The sequence below is a fragment of the Quercus lobata genome, chromosome 2 (genome assembly GCF_001633185.2).
Source record: "Quercus lobata isolate SW786 chromosome 2, ValleyOak3.0 Primary Assembly, whole genome shotgun sequence".
NCBI classification, from domain to species: Eukaryota; Viridiplantae; Streptophyta; class Magnoliopsida; order Fagales; family Fagaceae; genus Quercus; species Quercus lobata.
In genome coordinates this window covers 8,661,039-8,675,943 of record NC_044905.1, presented here as the reverse complement: position 1 = coordinate 8,675,943, position 14,905 = coordinate 8,661,039, and the positions used below count along the sequence as shown (strand labels likewise).

The 14,905-nt window shown below is 32.7% G+C and overlaps 1 protein-coding gene across 8 annotated transcripts; it reads right to left on the bottom strand.

The window, feature by feature from the left end:
- Positions 1-1,893: 1,893 nt before the first annotated feature.
- Positions 1,894-13,589, bottom strand: LOC115974340 (thymidylate kinase-like). Of its 8 annotated transcripts, XM_031094647.1 has the most exons (10): positions 13,399-13,587; positions 10,757-10,811; positions 10,037-10,393; positions 7,105-7,216; positions 6,968-7,027; positions 5,501-5,605; positions 4,690-4,801; positions 3,548-4,005; positions 3,223-3,461; positions 2,639-3,123 (listed from the first exon to the last, which is right to left on the bottom strand). In XM_031094647.1, the coding sequence occupies exons 2-10, from the start codon at positions 10,789-10,791 to the stop codon at positions 2,859-2,861; spliced, it is 1,743 nt and encodes a 580-aa protein (XP_030950507.1). In that variant the 5' UTR covers positions 10,792-10,811; positions 13,399-13,587; the 3' UTR covers positions 2,639-2,858. The 8 variants fall into 8 exon arrangements, with proteins under 8 accessions (XP_030950514.1, XP_030950507.1, XP_030950506.1 ...); XM_031094646.1 differs by having other exon boundaries at positions 2,639-3,461; positions 13,399-13,586; XM_031094648.1 differs by having other exon boundaries at positions 2,639-3,461; positions 10,753-10,811; positions 13,399-13,585.
- Positions 13,590-14,905: the final 1,316 nt, after the last annotated feature.

Genomic DNA, 14,905 nt, shown 5'->3' with positions numbered 1-14,905 from the left:
TAGGTATACATATATAAATGGTATATTCATTATAAATTTTGAATATATTCAGCTAATGAGTAATTTATTCATCACTTATGTAATAATATTTAACAAACTAACTAAATAAATCAAACTAGCACGTGTTTATAACATGCACATTCAAATAGCTTAAATTCAAAAGTAAAAATATATTACAAATGAACCAAAAATTAATTTATTTTATCATATTCATCATATTGGTTAATCAACTCCGTCTAAGTCAATGCTATCATCACATTTATTATTTTGCAAATTTATTTCTTCATTAACATTTTCTTCATCGTCATTAACATTTAATTATCTTTTCTTGTTCTTTTTATTTTAATAATTAAAAAAAAATTCTTCTTGGCATTCTAGTTTCTTGGACTTATAACAATAATGAAAAAAATAATAATAATTATATTTTCAATTAATATCTTATTCATAGTATAGAAAATAAATTCGTAAATATTAAAGTAAAGTATAAGTGTATACTGTGTAATCCAACTTTTGTAAAAGAAAGAGAGGGAAAGAAACTTATAAATATGTTACTTTAATAGGTTAAATTAAGTACCCTAATGATTTTATGTTTAAAATGAGTCTAACAACTTGTTAGATTCAAATAAAAGTACAAATTTTAACAAAAAAAATCTCATTTTAAAGCATTTGTCTATGTATCGTACGATACGTACGATTTTACGATACGATACGATTCATACGATACACACTGTATCGTACGATTCATGAGCACTTATAATACGCTGATACGATATGAAACTTTTTACACACAATACGATACGTATCGTACAATACTGACAACTATTTTGAAGCGCTGAATTGAATTTTTAAAAATCTGAACATTCTTATTCTCCAAGTTGAACCGGTTTTTTTTTTTTTTTTTTTGTGTGGCTATTACGTTTTCAATTAAAATGTGAATCTATTGGATAAAATTGTATTAATTCAAATAAGACCTAAAGAAAGAAAGTGTTCACTTTTTTCTCTTCTCTAAATGGGAGGTTTCACCAAATTTGACGAGTGTTCTTTCTTAAACCTTTGTAAGGATAAAATTCTAGGTAAGTAGCAGAGATAGGATTTAACGCCAAAGTGACAAAGCATATCAATCTAAATTACTTTTTTTTTTTTCCCTCTTTCTCTCCTAAAGCAATATGAAATCTGATGGTTTTAAAAACTAAACCAAACCGGCTAGTTCAACCTAGCCAAACGGGTCCAATCCAAGTTTGTAATTTCTTTTTGAAAATTAGACAAGAAAGATTTCACTATAGGAAAAGAAACCAACCACAGACCAATTAGAAGGACGTGTTAAGAGCATTCTCATCAAGGATTTCAAAAAAATTAGCATTTAGCATCTCAAAAACCTACTTTATTTATTTAAACAACTCACTTTACAATACACTCAACATCGAAAGTTTTATATTTTTTACCACTTCATTAATTAAAGATAGTGAGAGAGAGAGAAGAAAAGATAGTGAGAGAGAGTCAGTGAGAAGAAAAGAGGAATAGTGAGAGAGAAAAAAGATATTTTAATTAAAGTAGTATTAAAATATTATTATATTTATAAGATTTGAGCTACAGGGGACTGTCATAGATAGCTGTCCACTGTAGCTCAGATGCTAAAAATTTTAACACTAACACCTTTGTTGTAGTGCGCTTTTTTATAATGAGATGTTAAAAAATAGCATTTTGAGCTTTTGAGAGCTTTAATGTGAATGCTCTAATAGTAATAGGGGCAGCACATCTCGCTCCATTTTTTGAAGAAAAAAATACCAAGAGGGTATGGAGGAGATGGCGATATACCCCCAGGCATTACAAGATGCTGCCCCATATGCTAAATTATGGGCAAGAGAATTAGACAGTCTTGGGGATAAGGAAAAAGACCAAGCAAAAAAAGAGTTAAGATATTTCTAATATCATGTACTATATTAACAATCTCCTAATCTGGATGAACTTGGTTGACTACTCTCACTGTGAGCTGGAATCCCCTTCAGACAAAACGTAGTCTAGGACCTGAGGTTAGTCTGGACTCTTGGATGATTTATATACAACTATAGCATGGCTACTTTACATTCTGCCCATAGAATGCTTCTTGATTTTTCAAGACCTGTCCAAACATATAAAACTCTACCTTCTCAATTTCTGCAAACTACTGCCAAGAGGAGCAATTATCTCGGATGGTAGCATCAAAATTGAATTTCTATGGGAGGAGTGCAATATGGTGTGCTGTTCAAATCCTTCCACTGCAAAGAGCCATGCTGATTGTTTAGTGTGCTAATTCCATTGGATAAATTTCAACACCATTGTGCACCAATGAATTCCTGGATCTTCATATATTCAAATAAGATGGCAGCAAAGCGTGTAAAAGGAGGATTTGTTGGATTTTCCATTCCAAAGTATTTGGCTAGATATAAAATCATTTTATATCCAACTTCACATTGGATGAGAGTTTGTTGATGCAAAATTAAGAGGCCATAATAAGCTACGCTAAACAATCACTATTTAAAAAAAAATTTAACCAGCAGAAGACTCGTAATTCATCCCATTTCCTAGTAGAGACAAAGAAACTTGTTCTCAATCGACTCTTGTTGAGCATTTATGCAATTATGTAGTCAATTGTAAAAACTAGTAATTCAAAATTTCATGGTCGTATTACTCATCGGTGTTAGTCTTGATTTTAATTTGTAATTTGACAATAAATTTCATTTTGCTCAACAAGACCTGTTAAAAGTACTTAACAACAAAGTTCCCATACTCAATAGAGAGGCCCTAATACTTAACAAAAAACTACATATACTCTGCATTCTACAATGCCATGATTAGTTTGCCTAAACCAACAATAATGACTATTTACTCCTTCGATTTCGAAGAATATCCATTTGGCGTTGATGAAAATATTCTTGCTGTATTTGAGACAAGCTACTTGTATCCATCATTATAATTCTTTCCTCCTCTTTCAATTGTTCCATTTGAAGCTTTTCTTGCATAATACAAAGTCGCTCTTGTTCTTGCTCTTTCTTCATACGAATTCTCTTTTGTTCTTGCTCTTTCTTCATGAAAACTTGATCTTGCTCTTGAAGACATGTTTTCTCAAGAATTTCAATTTCCTTATCATTTGTTTTTTTCTCTTCTTCTATCCCATTCAATATCCCAGTAAATTTCAAACTCATATTATCTTCATTCTTTCGTTTACTCACCCGTTCCTTTTCAACCCTCTTGTCTAGTGGCCTCTCTAAATTTGCAAAAGTATCATGTGAGACATTGTCTTGTCCAATATTTGTCAACTCTGGAGTAGAAGGAGAAGATGTTATTGCATTCCTAATTCTTTTAATTCTTTGCTTCTCACAATGCTCCAACCATTTTGGTGGACACCTCAACATATTCCAACAATGATCAAATTGAAACGGGGTTTTATGTGATTCTTGATACATACGTTTCGCCTTACCAATCTGAAAAATTAACAGTAGAAAATAATTAGAATCGTAAAACTGTTTGTGCATTGATGCATTGACACCACTTTCAATATAATCTATACCTTGTCATGTTCATTCAAACCACTTTGATGCATTGATTCAACCTGGGCCAAGTACCCACAAAACTTCTCAGTGCTATTCTGAATTGTTGACCACCGACTCGTTATAGATGTTGGAGTACGTTCAGAAATAAAGGTCTTGTTCTTGTGGAAGTACTCCCAAATCCTCCTCCAGTATGACTTGTGTTTTTGCTCATTCCCTTCCACTACATCCAAGCTAATATTTAGCCATGCCGATATAAGGAGAAGGTCTTCTTCTATGGTGAAGTTACTACCCCGTTTCTTAGCAGTGAGTTCCATTTCAACTTGGGGTGGAGAGTCTTTGGTGGATATTTGAGCATGTAGATTCAAATTCTGACCCATTTTTTTTGGAGATTCCATCTTGAATTTATTTTCAAGGTTAGACACCCCCTGTAAGGGATTGGTGAAGCATGTGTCTCCATGCATTTTTGAGTCTATCCCTACAGAAAATTATTCACCTAATGAATTCTGTTGGATAAGACGTGAAGTTTATTGTAAAGTAAATAACACTAGTGAAAGAGTTAATTGACGTGCAGAGAACTTGTGCCCTTACCTACCCCTTCTTAATATCATGTTTATGCTATTATGCTTACATTCAAAATCTGGCTTCTCAGAAACTAGTATTAAAAATATAGACATGAAGTTATTTGTAAGAGATGATATTAAGGAATAACTGAATAAGGGTGGAGATGCTACTTTACTCTTCAATCCACAAAGACACAACTACAGGCTAAAACACAAAAAGAGAGAAGGATATCAACCACAACCAGAGACAAAGACAGAAACAACCAGATCAAAAACCAGAAAACTGAAATAGCATTAACCACACAAATTATCCATAGCAAAACACATACACACACACACACACACTTTCAACCAAACCCATCTTCAGTTTAACCATCCTTACCAATTTAATATAAACTATATAATTCACATACCCCTTTGTCATTAAAACAAGGGCTGAAAGTGATTCCAAAACAGTGCCAGAATTATCAAGAACATGCCAAGATAATAAAAAATACTTTGACCAGTATGCGGAGGAACATTTGCAGAATCTCAGAGGGAAAAGATAAAAGGTATAAAAATAAACAGAAGGTAGAAGGTAGAAGGTAGGAAGGATTAACCTGACCAGAGGTTGGCTAGGGGTTTTCCCTTCTGGCATGCCATGACACATTCCAACACAAGCTCTTGCAGCTGTTTCTCAATGTCTTCTATGGGTTGGCAGGCATCAACTATCTTCAATGAATCAATGATACAAGGTCAAAAGTCAAAGCAATCCATAAATGATATTAGAGAGGAAACTAGACAAGTGAAATTCAAAACAAAACTTCAATTAACAGAAAGCCAAATTGACCAGGGGCAGACACTGTGGGCAGCAACCATTGCACGTCTAACAATGCCAGTCTTAAAAGAAACCAGAAAAACAAAAAACAAAATAAAACTCCACCCGTAAAAGTAAGAAACCAACAAACAAGAACATAACTTCAAAAGGGAATATTCTTTGTTCTTATCTAATAGCCTCTTTTTGTTGATGCTTTCTCCGTCAATAAAAGATAAATAAATGAGCAAACTCCAAGAGCGAATTTGATGGGAATCAACAAACAGCATAACTTTGGATAGAATTAAGTGCTATTATTATCTAAAATATAATATTTCCACATTCTTTAAAATATAGACTTGAGGAAGGATTAAGATAATACGTACTAAAAATCAGTCAACATTCAATAACAAACTCTTTCTTACCTGTGTTACCAATGAGCATGGCTGGAATATTTTTTTACTACATGTTTAACAAAAGCTGAAATAGAATATGAAAATACTGCAAAATATAAACAGATGTTTGAACAGTTTTTATTGGTAGTAGTAGCAGGCTCCTAGGTGTCCAACCAGATAGAATAGAGTCAGAAAGTATCACCATATGAAACATAAAATTACCTTCCAGGAAGCATCATGGAGGACCTGATAGCATTGGGAAACTTTCCTCTGAAACTCAAGTCGCTCATATTTCTCATCTCCATATCCTCCTCTCTCTGCAGCTTTCTGAAGAATTTCAAAAGACTTTTCTCAATCCTAAAATTATGTAAATCTGTATGTATGAACGTCTTTGCATATTATGTGTGTATGTGCGCACATTATAGAAGGGTAGAAATTTATGAATGAAAGCATATGCAAGGGTAAATGAGTGAGCGTCTGTGTGTCTTTATCAGGTTTATCTTCCACCGGTATGAACAGAAGTAATATACACTCTATAATCGGTACAGCACGTATAATGTAGACAAAAATATTCTTTTTGTCCCTAAAATTCGGTTGTGTTCTATTATCATACTTAAAGTTTAAAAACACAAATTTAAAATGTCCTTCATTTTGTTCTTCTGTCCATTTTCAATAAGTTTTTTGTCAGCATGTCTAGCAAAATGCATATTTTTGGGACGGAAATAGAACCTAGACTATATTTCAGGGGCAAAATAAATATAGTTTACAATCTACTTTTGTCTCTGAAATATCACCCAAGTTCTATTTGGTCCCTTCAATCAGACGCATCGGCAAATGAACTTACAGTAGTGAATGGAGGAAAAAATGTAGATCATTTTAAATTTTCAGCAATGGGCATAGTACTACTTTTAGAATTTGAAGGAAAAAAATGGAACCCGAGCTATATTTTAGGGAAGAGAAAGTCTATAAACACAACAAATTTGACAAAAATTTCACACCCGGCTGATGAAGCAAATTGTTAGTGATAGGTTAAAAGGTGATGTTTGTGATGGGTTCAGATAATAACCAACAAAAGCTTCTCAACTCAACTATTGTGAAAAATGTTGTCTCTATAGCATTGTTCTTTAATGAAAAAAAATTAAAATAAAAATAAAAAATTAACCCATCATTAATTAAATTCACTCCCCCTCAGCTACAACATCTTCCAAATGCAAAAGCAATAAAAATTATCACAATGGCTCAATGGACGGTTATCCTCACATAACCATTAGAGTCAGTTGATTTTGGTTCATGAATTCCCTGCATAAAAGGTTATACATATCCATGTTGCTTCTTCCCCCCTCCCCTTTTCTTCTTTTATCTTTTTTCAGATTCAGTGGCGTGAGGTGGTGTTGACAGCCCAGAATCTTTATGCACATAAGAAACAATACCAGATCTGGAGCCAGCACCACATAAAGGGGTATGCATGTCTCAAATACAGGTTTGATAAAAATGAACATGCTGAAATCTTTCAATACAAGGCAAGCTACCTCTCAAGCAGGACAGTTACATGTCTCAAACCTATAGAACTCAAAGAACTTATCAAAGAAAACAAAAATCCTACAGAACTCAAAGAAACACATGTTGATAATATTGCTGAAGTCTTTGGTGTTTACTTTATTTAGTTAAATATTAATAGCTACAACTTACCTCTGGCTGTATGTCAAGGTAAAATACCAGATCTGGAGCCAGCAACCCAATCTCTGGTGCCTGCAAAAGACTTTGTTCTCAAAACATGATAGGAAACATAAAACTTCATCTTAAAACAGTCTGCACAATATCTTCACCTTACACCATTCATCGCCAAGTCCTTTGGCAGATGAGAAAGCCACCCCAGAATAAGAATAGCGGTCGACAATAAGGGTGGTTCCAGTCTTCAATTTGGTTTCCATCAATGATCTGAGTAAAGTCCAACCACAGTCAAAAGTGTGCTTGTACACATAGTCACTCAAGTTTTTGTCCCAATAAATAATGCTCAGAGGAAACATAAAAACCCAAGTACTCTTTCCTTTTAGAAGGTACAATGAAATCCATCCTGTCTACAATTGAAATTTTTTTTCAGATTGAAGGTATCAATCATTCTTGCAAGAATACTGATAGTTGAATTATAGAATTCAACCTATTGCTACTTGATAACATAATATCATTTTGTACAAAATCATGGCTACACAGGTTAATTTTAAAGTTTCAAGTGCCTCTAGTGCCCAACTAACCCCAGCATGACAACGCTGCAGACAACAACTCAAGCCACAAGATCATGACCATGCGCATAACTACAGAAAAACTATCTTACGCATGCTCCCAGCGTTAAATGGCACATTTTTATTACATACATGATGCATTGCAGACAGGTTAACACCAAGTGCCATGCCACATTCGAATGCACATAAATTTGTGACATCCAAGTCCAAATGCTTAAGACCATAAAGGATATGAATAAAATGGGATCTGGATGATGTCTCAAAAACCATTATGTCCAAATTTAGCCACCATGCCCGTATTGAAGACAACCACTTGAGCTAGAAGACCATGTTTTTACCACCTAAGCCACCATAAAAGCTATCTAAATTCATAGAATGAATAAAAGCTATAAAATTTGATGTAGAGAATGAGATAGAAGCCAAAGTCCACTCATAAAGTGCCTTCAAAATTAGACTTCAGCTTTATCACAGATAAAACCTTTACCATTGTTCCTTTCTCCATATGCACCACATTAAGCATTACATAATAGCTTTCCAAAGGATAATAAATCCATCACCAAGTTAGGTACTACTCAACCAAGACCAAACAAGCAATGGACTAAAGACCACATTTCCTGGGCAATATCACAATAAAGAAAAAGATGTGACACTAGCCCCATGTGGCTTATACAAACATAAAACCAATCCAAGATAATTATTCCCTTTCTCAAAGATTTATCTGTTGTAAAAAATTTTGCTCATGTAGCACACCATGAATAAAATAAAATAACATTATATATTAAAGTCAAAGAACAATTAAAATCCAAATCAAACCCAAATTAGCTTCTAATTGTAGTCAAATTTTGCGCCAAGTGTTCATTTTAATTTTCTTAATTTTGGTGCCAAGTGAATCATTCATAATACTTAGCACAAAAATCAAGATGATCACCTCACTCACATAGGTAAGCCCACCTCATCATCACTATTGTTGAATGCTTCCGTGCGTAAGCACGGATTTCAACCAAGGTTATCTTTGATACAGGTCAACAATCTGAAATTTAGTGGAAAAAACAAAATTGCAACAAATCTCAAGTATCTCAACATCAGCATTTGGAAACATAAGAAGTATGTAAACATGCCCGGGAGTCAGAAACTTCTAATAATTCAAGGATCCAAAAATTTTCAATTACATATTAATACTTCTCACAAGCCATACAGTTCAAGTATAATTGTTAAAAACTTTCTATAACATACACTGCATTACAATAGCTTCCCAAGTCAACTCGGATTTTACCATTCAATGCTACCATAGATATGACAACATGCATCATTGTGAACATAATGTATCTCTTTTACAATAAAAGTTCATACTTATTAAAAAAATAAAAAGATATGACTATATGCACTCTACTGCTTGGCTCCGTTTAATCAGTATCTTGTTGAATGAGAGAATTCAGCTAACTAAAAGTTACCACATACAAAAGATCCACTTTTACTTGCAATAGTTGATATATCATATATGCCATCAGAATATCAAATTGCCGAAAACCATAAGCTCCATAACAGTTCCTAAACTTTTAAGTTTGTCCTTGCAAACTTATTGGCTATTCAGGTTCAAGCCAATTAACAACTTGTTTGTGACTGGTGACAGTTGTCTTGATGTTCTAAAATAGCAACACTTTTCCTCGGAAACAAAATGTTGGAGCAGATATATTCCTCCAGCATATAAATTTCTGTCTTTTTATTTAAATATGCAGATTGTTATATGAAAATTCTAAAACTTTCAAGCTAAAAAAGTTTATCAAAATTTGAATGAACTCTCTTTTATATAAGTGAGAAATTTTATTCATATAGCAGCGGCACAGAAAAGAACACTGTTAGAATTATGATTAAATCTACTATTTCCTAATAGATAAAGCTTTTGGGACAACACGAGATGTTGAGTTCAATCCCTATCTCCATTCCATCTCCTACTTGAAATGTTAAAAATCCCAGCAAGTTAGTCCCCATTTATAAAGTAAGAGTTTAGGCCCACATGTGAGGGAGAGTATTAGAATTATGATTACATGATTAAATTCACCATTTCCTAATTCCTTAAACTTTTGAGACAATCGGTAATTTAATAAACACATTGTAACACAAGTAAATGGGAAGTGTTTTAGGAAATCATGTCAAAATATTAATGAAATTTAGCTATATCATATGATATTTCAAATAATTGGTTTAGATATGCAGATTGGCAATAAAGAAATTGCAATCAGGAAAAGTTAAAGAAACAAAGTAGAACATTGTTCCCAAGCAGGTTACCATCACCGTAGTCCACAAGAACCTTAAGGTTCATAATATTGTTAAGCACTGAAGGTTTGCATTGTACGTTTTATTATCAAATTACAATATTTGTTTCTCTTTCCCCTTTTAGATAGGCATAAGAAATAGAACAAGCAAGAAACTACCGTCAGAACAAACAAGGCATTTCAGCTTATAGCCAAAATTCCACAAACCAGAACACATCAAACAGCATAAAAGTAACATAACAAACCTCTTCTCCCAACGATTTGCACTAAAGAGAAGATGGATCGTGTGATCATCCAATTGTGATTTGTTGGAAAGGTAAGAAGATATCATTTGCCCAACATTTGTACTTCTGTCAGGAAACCTCCATAATTCAACTGAATGCCCCAGTCCCTCCAAGTATGTGAGTAGTCTACTAGACTGTGAAGTCTTCCCACTACGATCCAAGCCTTCCAGAACAACCAAGGCACCTCTTGACTCACTGTTGCAACCACTAACAATAGAATTGTGGGTATTTGCCATTTGAATCTGCCCAATAGGACACTTGTGAGGGAAATTTAATTGAGACTTCAATGACTTTCCAAGGGCTTGCACTCCAAAATTCCTAGAGAAACAAAGGGAATAATCTCTCTATTATAGAGGCCCTAACTATTAGAAAAATATTAGTACAATAATTTTTAAAAATCAAATTAAAAGTTTTTAATTATGGGGTATTAAAGAAAACAAAAACCTATACACAATTGAGCCTAATACACCTAGAGGCCAAGTGGGGTTTTTCATTGTGCAAAGCAGTTAAAACAACCATAAAACCCGTGAATCAAAGTTTCATTTCTCTATTTTCCTCTACTTTCCAGCAACCAAATTAATATTCCGCATTTTCTACTATAGCTAACCAATTTCACTATAAGATTTAAATAAAACCAAAAATAAAAAGGCTAAAGGGCACAAGTAAAGGATCCTTACTTACAAACCTAGAGAGTATGAATGGTAGGAATGGATCATGTCCCTCCCAAACCTACAAGCTGCAATCAGAAAAATACATGAATCAAACCACTCCATATCCAACATACCAAAACACACCAAGGATACAAAAGAGACATTGATATAGTTCAATCAGTTAGCCCAACGTTAAAGTTAAAATCAATTGGCAATTAGCCAAACAGATTAAAGTAAAAATCAATTATCTATAGATGAAGTGTAATTTAGCAATTACCTCTTTCCAAAATTTATACAAGACTAAGTGGAACTTAAAATCAATTGACCTGTATCTATCAATCTGTCTGATGACATAAAAACTAATCAGAGCACCCTGAAGCAACATGTGACACATTAAATTTACGTATAGATTTTTTTCAGTGTGTTTTTGGATTATGCCAAAAGGAAGGCTTTCCACAACCAGAAGAACACAATGTGATCAACTTTATCTCACCTTCATCACGGTAAGAGAAAAGAAAAAGAAATGGGAAAAAAAAAGTGAAGGTTTAAAGAGTGAGATCCTCTTGTAGATTTGGATATTTGTAAGATGTGAGTTGATAAGGAGGCTGTGGGTTTGGTTAGCCTTACTTTCTCAAAAGTTAGCACATAGGCCAAATTGGTCTTATGATTTACGAAAGCCAGCCTCACATCATGTGCTATAGAGGCTCTACAATTTCAAGTGCTCTGACCTGTAACCCCACATCCCAACAGTGGCATGCTCAATTAGAAAGAAACACATGAATAATAATTAAACTATATGTTGGTGAAAGCACCAAGCACACTTACGCACAAAAGCTTCCCAGAGCCTAGGCACAGAGCACAAGCTTGAGTCTAATTGAAGTAAATGGCACATTTTTCAAAAATAATGTAGTAAATTTGATAGCAGTTATTCACAAACAATATGATAATCAACCAATCTAATAAAATTTAAACATAGCATATTATATAATTCTCTTTCTTTGTAAAACATTACAACTACGATATTTGATAGCCATGATTAAAATGAAATACATGGTTGAACCCAAATAAATACAAAGGCAAATACCAAAAATAACTAGACTGACAAATAATGACGTCTATGCTTAACATAAGCAGAGAAATGCAATCCTCATCCTCATTAAGCATAAGATCATCATAATTGTCATCAAAAGATTTTGTAAGCCTCATCATCTTCCCTGTCTGCTTCTTCGAAATTAATATCCTCTCTCAATAGGTTAACACAAGATTTTGTAACTCTCATCATCTTCCTCATCTGCTTCATCTAATTAATACTCTCTCACCCAATAGGAATATGTTGTAAACTAGAACTTGAACACCATTGTTCTCCCTAGCGACCTCACTCTTGATCTCATGTTGAATCTTTCTTCTTCAACTCTAGTAGTTATAGTAAGTAACATTACCCCATGTCCAGTAATTGTCATCAAACACAGATAGTCTTCAGCACATTCATTGGGTTCTTATTCTATTCTCCAAGCAATCACTTGTTGCCATCATCAATATATTTCAAGGAAATTGGATCAATCATGTTAAAAAATGTGGTCCCTTAGATGATTTTTTTTTCCCTCTCTTATTTTAGAATTTATAATATGGTATACGCTTATGTGTTGTATCACACCATGAGATTGGTATTTATAAAACAAATCAACATCCCATATTAATAACTTTCAGAATCAATAGTTTAATTTAATGAGATACCTACCTTTTAAAATAAAAAAAAGTGCGCTTTCTGAAATAAGCTTCCTTTAGGTGTAAATAATCCCTTTAAGTGCGCTTTTACCAACATTTTGTTACCTTTTGTAGGCATCAAATGTCCCACTTAAGAAAATTAACTCAATATATATCTGCCCTTACATTTTAATTCTTCCATCCAACATTCGATATAAAATATAACCTACCCATGAAAATGGTGTGACAAAAGATTTTCTTGAGAGGTGTTTGATCCATTTTCTTTTATGTTTTTGTGTAAAAATGTGTTTTTCTAATGGCAAGGGGAGAGATGGGTAACAAAACCACGGGTATGCATTATTAAAACGAGTCTAACCACATGTAAGCAAACTGCAATTACCCAATAAATAAATAAATAATGTCATCCAAACACAATAGTATTTAGCATCAACAACAGTCGCAACACAGTAGCAGTATACCGGCTATGTAAGGTATTAAGATTCAAATTTATTATATCATCTTTCTTTCTTTTTTTTACAGGTCAAGCCTTGGTGCAATTGCAAGTAGAATCCACCAAAGGCAATAGGTTGCGGATTTGAGACTGGAAATCAGTCTCTCCAATAAATTAGGTATAAGGCCGCGTACCATGACCTCTTTTAAACCCCTCAAATAAAAATTTTAGAGGTTTCTCAAGAATCAGAAAGTAATTTTCTTCATCCTTTACCAAAGATATATCATACTTGTAAATAGAGTTTCAAGGAATTAGTTAAATAACCGATTTATCAGCGAGGTTTACAATTTGAAAGGCCTTGGTTGATTATTATAGAATTTTAAAAAATAAAATAAAATAAAACACACACATACAATTTTCGGTAAACCAATCCTTTGTTACATAGCAAGTTCAACCCAATGTATCCAAAGTAGTTCAGAAAAGTAAAGGTGAAAACAAAAACAAAAAAACACACTCACTCTCAAGTAGTCGCAATGGAATCGAATATAATGCAAAGAAACTCGTCCGTACACGACTTGTAGTTTTTGGTGGATGGGGATGCGGTGTGCCGTGGTGAGAGAAGGAGAAGGCAGAAGGGTTTGCCTTCGACGGAGGAGAAGGGCGTTTTTTTTTTAATTATGGATTTTAAGAGTAGAGTGACACCGTTGAGCTACTAGGGTTTTATTCTATTTTTTTATTTTGGGCTGGAGATCTTAAAAAATTATAGCGCGACAAATACGCGCCCAAAATATAATTTTGTTGTAACGGTCAATAATATCTCCAAGGCCCACGGCTTGCAAACTTTCCAAAAATAAAATAATAATAATAATAAATAAAATTATATAAGATAAAAAGAAAGAAGAAAGATAGGAGGCCAAATTACAAAAATAAATGTTACGAACATAACACTTTCACAATGAATTTTAAGTGACAAATTATTACTAATGGGTGAAAAAATAATTTACATGATTGGTTCAAATTATAATCAATAACAATTTACTGATAATTATTTTTAATTACAAATGGCACATTTGCACCTTGAACTTTGTCTAAAATTTAATTCAGTTATATAACTTCACACTTTCATTTAATTTATTTTTCTAACTTTTAATTTTGTTCAATTCAGTTTTCGTGTTAGTCTATGTCATAATCAACTTTGTTTGATACAAAATTATGTCGTTTTGGGCCCTTAATAGCTCAATGTTTAATTATCAAAATAATATATTTGGAACACATTGGGGATGTTAGATAGCATTAAAATTTAAAATTTCATCAATTATTTAAACATATTTCCAATAAAATTATTACTACAATTCATATAATTTGCTTAAATTATATTCCAAAATTCAATAGCTACAACTCCACATAATATTTATTAATTGGATATAAATTTTGACAAATTCACTATTCAACTACATTTTCTTCTTATATCCTTAATACTCACACAAATTTTAGAAGATCAAAGATTAATAACTATGTCATGAATCAAATATTTATATTTCAAATTTTTGTAATCTAAAATTATGTATAAAAAATAAGTTTATAAATCGAATAGTAAATAATATCCACTTGACACAAAATTTGATATACATATTAAAATAAATAACACGCAATTTAACATTGAATTGGTTAAGTTATTTCATTACAATACATTTTATTCCTGATAATAAATAAGTACAAAATGTTTTTCAACCAATTTAAAATAAATAAATTCAAAATGTTTTTCAGCTAGTTCAACTGTATCCAGACTAGTAGTTTTTTTAAAATTTTGAAAATTAGATAAAGTCGTAAATATTATTGTTAACAAAATAGAAGACCAAGATCAATAATAGTCCCATCAATGGCAGATGAGAGTAAATCGGAATTTATTTAATTCATTCCATGTTAAACTTCATGGTCTTATGACTCAAGCATCTTAATGTACCCAAAGTTTGGTTGGATAATATTCCTAGTGATGTCAACTCTCTTGTAGTTATTGACAGCAAT

What these genes read in the sequence shown, in the direction of transcription:
- LOC115974340 (XM_031094646.1), bottom strand. Translation starts at nt 10,791, where the DNA reads ATGATCCATTCCTACCATTCATACTCTCTAGGTTT. An exon ending in GCAAATCGTTGGGAGAAGAG is followed by an intron (nt 7,217 to 10,036) that starts GTTTGTTATGTT and finishes GACTTTACTCAG; the next exon opens with ATCATTGATGGAAACCAAAT. An exon ending in TTGGCGATGAATGGTGTAAG is followed by an intron (nt 7,028 to 7,104) that starts GTGAAGATATTG and finishes AGTCTTTTGCAG; the next exon opens with GCACCAGAGATTGGGTTGCT.